The sequence below is a fragment of the Hemitrygon akajei genome, chromosome 1, assembly GCF_048418815.1.
Source record: "Hemitrygon akajei chromosome 1, sHemAka1.3, whole genome shotgun sequence".
NCBI classification, from domain to species: domain Eukaryota; kingdom Metazoa; phylum Chordata; class Chondrichthyes; order Myliobatiformes; family Dasyatidae; genus Hemitrygon; species Hemitrygon akajei.
The window spans coordinates 105,334,840-105,347,592 of record NC_133124.1 but is presented as its reverse complement, the minus strand read 5'-3'; the positions used below and the strand labels follow the sequence as shown (position 1 = coordinate 105,347,592).

The following is a 12,753-nucleotide window of genomic DNA, read 5'->3' as shown; positions in this document are numbered from 1 at the left end:
TCACTCTATCTATACCCATCATAATTTTACACACCTCTATCAAATCTCCCCTTATGCTTCTACTCTCCTGGGAATAAAGTCCTAACCTAGTCAACCTTTCCCTGTAACTCAGTTTCTCAAGTCCCGGCAACATCCTTGTGAACCTTCTCTGCACTTTTTCAGCCTTATTAATATCTTTCCTGTAATTAGGTGACCAACAAGGAGCTGTAAAGGGTATTAAAATTTCTACCTCCCTTGCAGATGGTTGGTATTGTATTGGAGAACCGCATGGGGTCAGGATATAATAGCAAATTATTCTGAGGGTCCATTTCTAACAAAGACACCTGATTAACTTTTTTTGTGGAATTCTCCTTGTCAGTACAGATGGATGAGAGGAGAACTGTGTGTGGTACATACTGTATGTAGAGAATGAATATGGCCATACTATAAAAGCAATAGTATAGCTATAAAGTTACCCTACACTATGAGTGCACAGGCAGCAGAAGTGACAGCTGGAGCATATGTGGTTAGCCACCAAAAATGTTTTCTGCCCAGACCAGTCAAACACTCTGATAGTGAGAACCTTTGTAATAGGCTTACAGAATATTTGCCTCTTTGGGAAGTAAGAATGTTTGTTTCAACTAATGGAAAGCCCCTCTGATCTGCTGCTCTGTTGCAGTATACTTTGAAGAATTGAAGTGAAAGAATACAGAATCATAAAGACGAAAGCTCGGTCTAAATTATCCCAAGGGCAATAAGAAGACTGCATTAGTGAACCAACGTGCTTTAACTTGGTGGGTATGGCAACTACTGATTAGAGAGAAGGAGCAAAAGGTTAAGGTAAACTGAGGAGCAAAAGGAAGATGCAGAATTAAAAAGAAATGTAAAGAAAGGAGCCCTCTGACATTCCAGGCCAGTAGAAGGGCCTTGGACTAACTTGCAGGTTATGTTGGACCTTTGCCACACACACCAGGAGGGTACAAATATATTCTGGTAGTTTAAGATAGATAGATAGATACTTTATTCATCCCCATGGGGAAATTCAACTTTTTTCCAATGTCCCATACACTTGCTGTAGCAAAACTAATTACATACAATACTTAACTCAGTAAAAAAATATGATATGCATCTAAAGTCCTGGAGGTAGAATTGTAAAGCCTAATGGCATTGGGGAGTATTGACCTCTTCATCCTGTCTAAGGAGCATTGCATTGATAGTAACCTGTCACTGAAACTGCTTCTCTGTCTCAGGATGGTGCTATGTAGAGGATGTTCAGAGTTATCCATAATTGACCATAGCCTACTCAGCGCCCTTCGCTCAGCTACCGATGTTAAACTCTCCAGTCCTTTGCCCACGACAGAGCCCGCCTTCCTTACCAGCTTATTAAGACGTGAGGCGTCCCTCTTCTTAATGCTTCCTCCCCAACACGCCACCACAAAGAAGAGGGCGCTCTCCACAACTGACCTATAGAACATCTTCAGCATCTCACTGCAGACATTGAATGACGCCAACCTTCTTAGGAAGTACATTCGACTCTGTGCCTTCCTGCACAAGGCATCTGTGTTGGCAGTCCAGTCAAGCTTCTCGTCTAACTGTACTCCCAGATACTTGTAGGTCTTAACCTGCTCCACACGTTCTCCATTAATGATCACTGGCTCCATATGGGGCCTAGACCTCCTAAAGTCCACCACCATCTCCTTGGTCTTGGTGATATTGAGACGCAGGTAGTTTGAGTTGCACCATATCACAAAGTCCTGTATCAGTTTCCTATACTCCTCCTCCTGTCCATTCATATCATTTATGATACTTTCACAAAGTCACAGCAAAAATCTCATTGGGAAGTGTTTTTCCTCATGAAAGATCAACTCAGAGTACTGAATCAGATCAAGGCACATATTTTACAGCCTAGATAATGTAAGATGATATGGCAACTTTAGGAATTAGGCCGAGATTTTACATGCCCTATAGACCACGGTCTAGTGGAATTCTGGAAAGGATGAATTGCACATTAAAAAATATGATGGCCAGAATGGTGCAACAACATGGAACAACAGAGCAAGTAGTTCTGCCTTATGTACTAATGATAATAAGGAATACAGTGGCTTTATCAATGTGTTACACTCCTTATAAACATGATTGAAAGGGACATGAGAGGGTTGGAGGTGTTGTTAGGATTAGACTTGTAAAAACCCAAAATAGATGGGTTGGTGTCTGAAAAGTAGGTACAATAATTGGTAGAGATGGCAATAAAGGCCAATTATATGGCAGCCCATCAACTATGAAAGAAAATGCAACAGAATAAACCCTACTTTGACTCAAAAGTCAGTCCCATAGAATTGTCCAGGATGAAGTGATGATTAGAATATACTTTTCCACCTCATTTTTAAATCCAATGTTTGGGGGGCCCCAATGAAATTACGGACAAAGCAAGTCCATCAATATACAGGGTATTGATTTCTACAGATAAAAGTGAACCATAATCACACAGTTGAAACAGGAAAATTATCACCAGCAGCACGTAACAATTGAAGTACATGATGACTTTCATTTTGGAGACTTGACAATCAATGAACATGGTAATCCTGATTTGTACGATTTGGGGTTGGAAAAACTGTTCCAAGTAGATGGTGACAAATGTGACAAGGGAAACATTTTTCTGTCCTCTCAGTCTGAGAATCAGGGGAATTTTGTTAAGAAATAAAAGAAAAGGAAAAACATGCTTATTCCAGCCTTCTCTATCCTGAATTGGAATTGGACGGAAAAGGATGGATGGCTTAAGTCCACAGACAATTGGGAGCCTGGATTGCATGAGCAAGAAAACTGTATAGAAGCTATGGACAAAGTGATTTATGATTGAAATTTGAAACTGGAAATAAGAGTGGAAATTACACTTGTGTAATTTGATATCACAGGAATAATGCAAAATCAACTACCCTACAACCTCAAGTAGCTGAAAGTACAGCAGAGTATAAATGTACTGAGACCCAACATAACACGAAGGGGTAGGATTAGTGTTAGGAGGTACAGGGGAATTTGTCACTGTGGTACCAGGGTACCAGCAAGTGCAGGTAATTTTTAATCTAACTGAAATAATGGTACCAGAATGGTACTCGTCTACAATGGGACAGTTATTCACTCATTTTCTTGGGAGACAACTAAGCAGGAGTGAGTTTAAGACAGTCCAAAATAGAAAGAAGAAAGGACTATTGGAATTATTGGAAGCATGTTATGCAAGGGGGTAGCAACAGTTGACATTTTAGATAAAGCAGAATTCGGAAATCAGATATGGACCCTTTAGCAGAAAAAGTACAATATTACTGGAGAAAATTATCAGGATACAACTTGATGTGCATCAAAGATCAAATTGGGTATCAGATGAACAACTAAAACAAGGGATTTGGGAAAGGTACCTTTGTGTCATACGAGAAGACTTGTACTAACCAACAGAGTAAAGGGTACCAGTGATTACAATAAAGCAATGTTTTATGTTGGTGCAGTATTTCATATTTCAACATGGAAATAATTTAACCTACTCTTTGAAAAGAGTTCACAAATATCATGAGAAGAGTTGGATATTCTAACACATGCTATTGGGAATGGGTAGATTTATCAAGATATCATCAAAGGAGGAGACCAGTGGGCTTGCCCAGTAGAGATTACATGACATGAACTTCTGAATTGTGGTTTTAGTAATGAGAATTAGTCATTGTCTAATCTAACTATAAATAATGAGTTTTTCTTACAATATGCATTGTTGGGAAGATGTATTATAGCAACAGTAACAACGAGTTATACCAAAGGATGGAAATAGTATCCTTGAACGTCATAATGTTGCTATTAGGAGCATGGCTTTAGATTTGACTATTGGAGGATGAACTTTGGTTCAGCCCAGCAATGGATAAGGTAGTGAAGAAGAAGCTTACAATCCTACGAACTGATACGGATTGACATTTGTGGGAGTATGTGGTTACCAAATTACCATCAATTCCTCATTTGACTGCTGACAGGACATGAGTTGTGGAGGAGACACAGGAGATAATCCATCAATGGACTAAACATACAAAAGCTATAAGACATGCTGCTAAAGCAAATGACATATTGAGTAACGCAGACTCTTGGGATAAACTTTGGAATTGGGGATCAAATAATCAAATACATCCATGGATGAGGATAATAAATCATGCTGCTGTAATATCAATTTCATGTAATCTGATAATGGTATTGTTTAATTGTATCACCTTAGAAGGTGAAAGGCTGAAGCTGTGCAAGTGGAAGAGGATAATGTTTTGTAATACGGAGAAGATGATTGTCTGTATAGAGTGTATGAATTCAATAAGTAAATGATTACCTTTATCTTTGTATCATTTAAGTGTTGCACACCTGCTGGGGGTTCATGGCAATCCTACGTGTAGTCAACAGAATGGAGGAGGATAGCGATCCTTAGATAAATGTCTTTGGATCAAGAGGAGGGGCAAGTTGGCCAGAAAGAACCACAGGCTATGGATCAGTGAATTCAGATGAATCAAGGACAGGCCTATTGTCTTTGTTCTTGCCATGAGGAAGGAGATGCAAGCTGCTATTTAATGAAAAGACTCTGTATCTTCCATTTTGTGAGATGAAGTTGCTTGGCTTGATATGCGTTTTAAAGTAGGCATGATGATGCCTTGGGTTATCTGCTGGACTAGGGATAACTTCAAAATAAGTTCTTTGCAAGGTGTTTGTTGATTGGATGTGACATGCAGCTTTGTGATTGTTGGGGTCTGTGCCTGCCCTGTGTGATTTGAGCTGGTTTTTGAAGAGAACAAAGAGCCATAAATTGCCTGTTGTCACTTGCTGGAGAGAGCCACAAATAGATGCTGGCTAGGAGCAGAGCCAATAAAAAGGTGTTAAAAGTCAGACATGTAACCTAGCCAATGGCACTGGAATGCATTATTTGAATTGGTGAGGAATGAATATAAAAGCAGAGGTTTGTATATACAAGACAGTGATGACTCTGTAGGAGATTCATCAGTGTGGATGTCAGGTGCCACACAGATGCAGAGATTCAAATTGGGACTACAAGGAACATGAGGCCAACAGCAGAAACTTCTTTTTTTAGCTGGCATTATAGTTTCCATTCTTTGACTGTTCATGGAAGGTCAAAAAAGTTCTTGGTTGGTGAGGCCATGAAGGGTTTCGGGGAGAAGGTAGAAGATTGGAGCTGAGAGGAAAATTCTGTCAGCCATGATGAAACGGTGGTGAAAACTCGATGGGCCAAATGGCCTAATTCTGCTCCTATATCTTATGGTCTCATGGAAACTTAGAAGGTGTACACACAGGTATTCAGTTGTGTAAGTTCACTTATTCTTCCATTGGGACAATAAAGGTATTTGTTCTTATTTACAGATACTCTGTGTGTCTCCCTCATCATTATTACAAGGGGTGATTCTTGTAACAGACTCGACGGGCTGAATGGCCATATTCTGTTCTTTTGTTTTATGGTCTTATCTCCCCATTGATTCTTATTGCAATCAACCTACATAAATTACAAAAACTAATTAACCAATTCAAATATCTTTGAGATCTGGAAGGAGCTGGAAGCTTTCAAGAAACCCACAAAGTCATGGGAGAATGTACAAACTTCATACTGAGAGCACCCAAAGTCAAGATGAAACTGGGAAGGCCTGATATGTGTGGCATCAACAGATGCATCACAATAAAGTGGTACAAGTAGTTATGAACTGGGGAGACACATAACAAATAAAACTTAATGTGCAGGGAAATTAATTGATTAATTTTGAAAAGAATGAAAATACACAATAAATAATATAAAGGGATACAAGAACAGATGAATCTGAAGATGCATGTACACCAATCTCTGAAGGTGTCATGACAAACTTAGATGGTTGTCAAAAATGCATACAATGCATTTCACTTACAAAGAGGTTGACTTTAAAACTATGTATGCTATATCCAATTGCAAACACAAGAAAATCTGCAGATGCCGGAAATCCAGGCCACAAACACAAAATGCTGGAGGAACTCAGCAGGTCATGTAGCATCTTTGGAAAAGAGTAAACAATTAATGTTTTGGTTCGAAAAAGGGTCTTGGCTGGAAACATCGACTGTTTGCTCTTCCATAGATGCTGCCTGGCCTGCTGAGTTCATTCAGTATTTTCTATGTGATGCATATTATATCCAAGCTTCATTATATATATATATATATATATAGGGTGTACTCCCAGCTGGAGTACACTCCCCAATTCTGAACGCAATATCCTTAGGAAGAATATCAGGGCCTTCCAAAAGCAGTTAGACAAAGGATTTAATAGAATGCAATTCATCAGGTTCGAAGAGTCTCAGCTCAAAACGTCGACTGTGCTTCTTCCTATAGATGCTGCCTGGCCTGCTGCGTTCCACCAGCATTTTGTGTGTGTCCCCCTTTGTTCTGTTATCCCAGGGTTCCATATACCATTATGCAGTTAACTTACAGACAGTTCACTAACTGTGATGTAGTGAGTGTGCGGGGTTGTGGAAAATGTGATTTGCATGCCACCGGCCATTTTGTCTTTTTTACAATCCCACTTCCCAAAACACAAAGAAATACCTCATCACAAGCATGTGTTGCCTTTTGATGAAGCAATGAGAAAATAGCTCATTTATGAAAAACAATTGATTTGCATAATTCGAAAGTTAGCGCAACAGAATTAGCTGATTGTGTAGAGAAAGGGAAGTGAAAAAGTCAGCCTTGTCTTTGCTTTTCTCCAAAAGAAGCAGTAAAATCACCTATTTGTCTCCTAGTTTGAGTGACAGGTGAAGGACAGCATGCTGTGCCTTTTCACACAAAACATTTCAAGTCAAGTCAAGTCAACTTTTATTGTCATTTCGATCATAACTGCTGGTACAGTGCATAGTAAAAATGAGACGTTTTTCAGGACCATGGTGTTACATGACACAGTACAAAAAACTAGACTGAACTACGTAATAAAAAAAAACAGAGAAAGCTACACTAAACTACAGACCTACACTGGACTGCATAAAGTGCACAAAAACAGTGCAGGCATTACAATAAATAATAAACAGGACAGTAGGGCAAGATGTCAGTCCAGGCTTCGGGTATTGAGGAGTCTGATAGCTTGGGGGAAAAAACTGTTACATAGTCTGGTCATGAGAGCCCGAATGCTTCGGAGCCTTTTCCAACAAGTATCAGGAGTTTTCTCCTTACTGTTTTAGTTCAAAAGGATCAACAAGTTAAATTTGTGAGAAAATACTTGAATTATGAAATTAGCCTGCATGATCAATTAGTACATATAAAAGACATGGGTTTAGAGGCAATGTTGGTGCATGGATTTTGTGATTGGATTAGAAAGTAGTTCACAGGTTAGAGAAAAAACAGAAGGATGCTGGAAATATGCTCTTAATAACAGGATGTGAGATGATATTCATGAGGGTATGGTAATAGTCATCAATATGCATTTCCCAAACCAGTTGTGGCAAGGTTTGCATGCTCTTATAGGCCACAGTATGAAGTCAGTATGACAGCAGTGTGGCAATGATTTCTCTCTTCCGTTACGAATGAAATTCCTGCACGTGTTGAACCGGGTAGGAATGTAGTGATGCTATCCGTCCTGATAAGCCTCCAACCACCAGTCCCCACAGTGCTATCGTAGCTGTCAGAAAGTGAACGTAAAGAATGCACTGGCCTGGATGAAATCCCTGGCTGTGCTTTCAGATTCCCTGCAGATCAGCTGGCAGGGGCATTTGCAGATATTTTTAATACTCTCCCTACTACAATCAGATGTTCACCCATTTTCAGAAGACCACTATCACTCTGGTGAAAAAAAATTCCAAACTCCTAGACCTACGCAACTCCCTCTGCAACTGGACCTTAGACATTCTAACCAACAGACGGCTATCAGTAAGCATAGGCAGGGATAGATCTGCCACAATTCTCCCCAGCAATGCTAACCTGCATGCCGCGTCCTTAGACCCCATATTATTCCCTCACTATACACTCATGACTATGCAGCCAGATTCTGCTTTCATTCTGTCTACAAGTTTGCAGATGGCAACACCATAGCTGGTTGGATCTCAAATAATCTGTCAATAAAAGACAGTACAGGAAGGAGATACAGAGCATAGTGATATAGTGTCAAGACAGCAACCTTTCCCTCAAGAGCTGCCCATTAAAGGGGGAAGAGCTTGCACCTCCTGTATGTATCAATTGTGCTGTGGTGGAGCTGCTTGAAAACTTCAAGTTCCAGCATGTAAATATCACCAATACCTTGTCCTGGTTCAACAATATAGATATTATAGCCAAAAAAAAAGCATACCGTGAAATGTCTCTGTTGATTGTTGCCATTTTTTATAGATGCACCATAGAAAGCATCCTAACCTGGTGCACCAGAACTTGGTATGGAAATTGCCCCAAGACCTCAAAACTGCCAAATATAGCTGGTATAGATGTCGTACTGGGGTCTACCGAAGACAAAAAAATCATCCTGGTGGAGCTCACAGTACAGTGAGAGGAAGGATGTGAGGAGGCTCATGAGAGGGAAGACCAGGAGTGCAGGAACAAAGGATGGCAGACATGGCTATTCCCCATAAAGATGGGCTGTAGAAGGTTCTTGGCAAGATCAGCATGGAGGCTGTTGTCTGTGTTGGGCCTTGATGAAAAGAGCAAGAACCAAGCAGCTCTCTGGAAGGGATGGAGAGGAAGCAGCAAGAGCCTCTTGCTGGATATGGAGCAGGCAGGAGGAGCAGATGGGCAGTGACTTGGCCACCACTGCTGACCTGCCAACTGGAGAGTGTAGTGGTTAAGGTTGAAACACTATGAAGGTTGGGCACCACCTAACAACATCTTCTCCTGGCCAAAGGCTACGATTACCTCATCTGGTAACTGTAGACAGCAGACTAGTGTATGATGCATCCATCGTGAAAACCAGCCTCCCATCCACTATTCCGTCTACACCTCCCACTGCCTCAAGAAAGCAGCCAAGATAATCAAAGACAGCTGCCAACCCAATCAGATCAAGTTTATTATCACTAGCATGTAACATGAAATTTGTTAACTTAGCAGCAGCAGTTCAAGGCAATACATAATCTAGCAGAGAAAAAAGAATAATAAATAAACAAATAAATCAATTATGTATGTTGAATAGGTTAAATAAGTGCAAAAAAAGAAATACCGTATATTAAAAAAAAGTGAGGTAGTGTCCAAAGATTCAATGTCCATTTAGGAATCGGATGGCAGAGGGGAAGAAGCTGTTCTTGAATCGCTGAGTGTGTGCCTTCAGGCTTCTGTACCTCCTACCTGATGGTAACAGTGAGAAAAGGGCATGCCCTGGGTGCTGGAGGTCTTTAATAATGGACGATGTCTTTCTGAGACACCGCTCCCTAAAGATGTCCTGGGTACTTTGCAGGCTTGTACCCAAGATGGAGCTGACTAGATTTACAACCTTCTGTAGCTTCTTTCGGACCTGTGCAGTAGCCCCTCCATACCAGACAGTGATGCAGCCTGTCAGAATGCTCTCCACGGTACAACTATAGAAGTTGTATTTTTGAGTGTATTTGTTGACATGCCAAATCTCTTCAAACTCCTAATAAAGTGTAGCCACTGTCTTGCCTTCTTTATAACTACATCAATATGTTTGGGACCAAGTTAGATCCTCAGAGATCTTGACACCCAGAAACTTGAAGCTGCTCACTCTCTCCACTTCTGATCCCTCTATGAGGATTGGTATGTGTTCCTTAGTCTTACACTGCCTGAAGTCCACAATCAGCTCTTTCATCTTACTGACGTTGAGTGCCAGGTTGTTGCTGCAACAGCACTCCACTAGTTGGCTTATCTCACTCCTGTACGCCCTCTCGTCACCACCTGAGATTCTACCAACAATAGTTGATTCATCAGCAAATTTATAGATAGTATTTGAGCTATGCCTAGCCACTGAGTCATGTGCATATAGTGAATAGAGCAGTGGGCTAAGCACACACCCAAGGTGCTCCAGTGTTGATAGTCAGCGAGAAGGATATCCACACAGACAATGGTCTTCCGGTTAGGAAGTCAAGGATCCAATTGCAGAGGGAGATATATAGGCCCAGGTTCTGCAACTTCTCAATCAGGATTGTGGGAATGATCATTCTCCCTCCACTTCTTTCAGGCAATATTTATCAAAGCTTGGAAACATACAACACCAATCCCAAGGCTAGCTTCTATCCTGCTCTTCAAAGACTCTTAAACAGACATCTTTCATGATGAAGATGGACTCTTGATCTCCTGACCTTCTTCATAGTGGTCCTTGCACCTTACTGTCTGTCTGCACTGCAGTTTCACTGTAAACTCTAAAACTATATTCTGTTGCTGCTCTTCTCTTTCTACTACCTCAGAGTGTTTATTTTGAAATGATCTGTATGGATAGCACTGTATCTCAGTACATGTGACAATAATGAACCCATTTCCATGGAGGAAGAAAAAATACTATAGTGTGTATCTTCAGCAGTTGCATGCCAAAAAGCAACTATTCAAATTCCGTGAAAGGGAAATTTGAAATGATAATAAAGTTTATAGATACAGGACATTTATAGGTAAAAATAATCATATTGCTTAATGGAATATTTGACTTCATTTCAAGGGGTCTAGGAAGTTTGCCTAAAGTTATACAGAGACTTGGTCAGGAACTGTCTGGAATGAGTACCACACCATATCCACCCATGTATGCATTGACTTTTTCTGATAATTCACCCACTCTATTTTGATTAAGACGTCACTCTGCTAGATTAATCTAAATTCTGATTACTGAAGTGTTTTTTAGTTCCTTATTAGTGAGTTCCTTGTTCAGTACTTCTGATCTCATCATCATATGATTGTGATCAAATTAGAAGGCACAGATTGAAGCATCACTCCGGAAGACATGACATTGATACTACTGAGCAGAAATATACTTGTGATTGAATTGTTGTTAAACACAATTAATCTCAGGTAACATGAATCAAAGATTTCTAGATTGGCAACAATAATGGAGAAGTAACTACAACATTGAAAATAATGAGAATACTGTATTCTCTACGCACCGTTAATTTGCTTCCAAGAGAGTTCCAGAGAGCTTTGGTTAAAGATGCCACATCTAGTGTCTGTTGAATCCATTTGTTAAGATCTGTGAAAGTCGCAAGAGCATCTGTGATAGGTTTTGCCTCCGGGTTCTGAAAATGAGCAAGAGGGGAAACACCAAAAAATTGAACTGGACTTACTTGTATAATTCCCTCACTCTGATCTTACTTTATGTAAAACCTCTCACTCTTAACTGATAGTTAACTGCACAAATCAATTCCATATTGCATTTCTTGATCAGATTCTAGAAAAAAATAGTTGAAGAGGAATTAGATAAACAGTAAAAGATTCAAAGTTTATAGAGAAGGCATAAAGAGGAATGGGGCATGCTGAACTTAATGATCTGCATCATAAGTTCAATCATAAGGTTTATGTTTCTTAATAAAGACAAAACTTTGCTTGGGTAAACACCAAAGCATTTTATTTACAATATGGCTTCAGCTTAACACTGAGCGCGTGCAACCAGCTCACTATCATAGCTTCCAGTTCTGGGGTGAACTGCCAGCGTAGCCCACCGGAAACTGAAGTTCTTTACTATATACAAACATAGTAATGCAATAAGGTCCAATTCCAATACTGTAGGATCACACCAAAATTTAGCTTAGGAAGGAAAGTTCATACATTCAGAAGTCAGAATTTGTAGTCAACGAGCTTGGATTTCATTGGTTGCTGGTTATTAAAGGAAGAAAAGATTGACAGGCAAGGAATCTTAAACTAGTAAAACAAAGAACATAAAACATAATTATTTCTTTCAGTTTGGTACTTAATGAAAAATCACTGGATGATACTGTTTTTTGAAAATTGTGTGTCTATTTGACATTTCTCTGTCCACTATTTAATCTGAAGCATAATTTATTTTGCTTCAACCCTAACCTTGGTAAACCCACACAGAGGAATTTAATGTATTAACTATTTATTGTGTAATATCAGATGGCAATTTCTAGTTTAGAATTATAAGGTCAGTCATTATTATTCAACTTGCTGCTAGAACCTGAAAGTCTCAGCCCAAAATGTTGCCCGCTTATTCACCTCCATTGCTGCTGCCTGACATGCAACGTTCATCTGGCATTGTGTGTATGATATTCTGGATTTCCAGCATCTACAGAATCTTTTGTGCTGTTGCAATAGATTTTCTGTCACTCAGATATGTTCAGAATCAATCATTTAAGGAATTTTAATATAAAATTGGTTATCTCTCTTTATTATTACAGGCTTTGGTCAGATTTCACTGTTGAAATCGTTAGCTCTAGATATACAAGTTATGAAAAATACTAACATATACTGGCCTATCAGTACAAATATTGATTTTGGGTTCAAATCTGATCAGATGAATCTTGCAGCAGATCCAGGTAACATTTCTTAATCCTCATCAGCAGTATGCCAGTTCTGGTTCTGAATTGCTGCATTTTTAACTCCAAAGAATAAATGAGGATAGCTGGCCATTTCTCAATATCACAAATAATTAAATAGCTGAATGTCAAAGCGTCTTCCCTACACTAATCAGAATTGTAATTTGAAACAGCAAAAGTAAAAGTGCTGTCTGCTTCCACCCAACTGGCACATATGTTTGGCTGGAAAAACTCAGCAGGTCAGGCAGCATCTATGGAGGAGTGGAGATGGTTGAGGACTGCAGAGGCTTTATTAGAACCTGGCTGGACCTCAGTATGCTGGAATAACCTGGTTAGGTG

At 39.7% G+C, this 12,753-nt stretch overlaps 1 protein-coding gene across 2 annotated transcripts in view; it reads right to left on the bottom strand.

The window, feature by feature from the left end:
• Positions 1-12,753, bottom strand: part of LOC140729291 (ALS2 C-terminal-like protein) — a 93,113-nt gene that overhangs the window by 47,274 nt on the left and 33,086 nt on the right. For both annotated transcript variants that reach the window (XM_073048900.1, XM_073048908.1), the window contains one exon: positions 11,029-11,157. In XM_073048900.1, the coding sequence (XP_072905001.1) occupies positions 11,029-11,157 (129 nt within the window). The remainder of the gene's footprint in view (positions 1-11,028; positions 11,158-12,753) is intronic.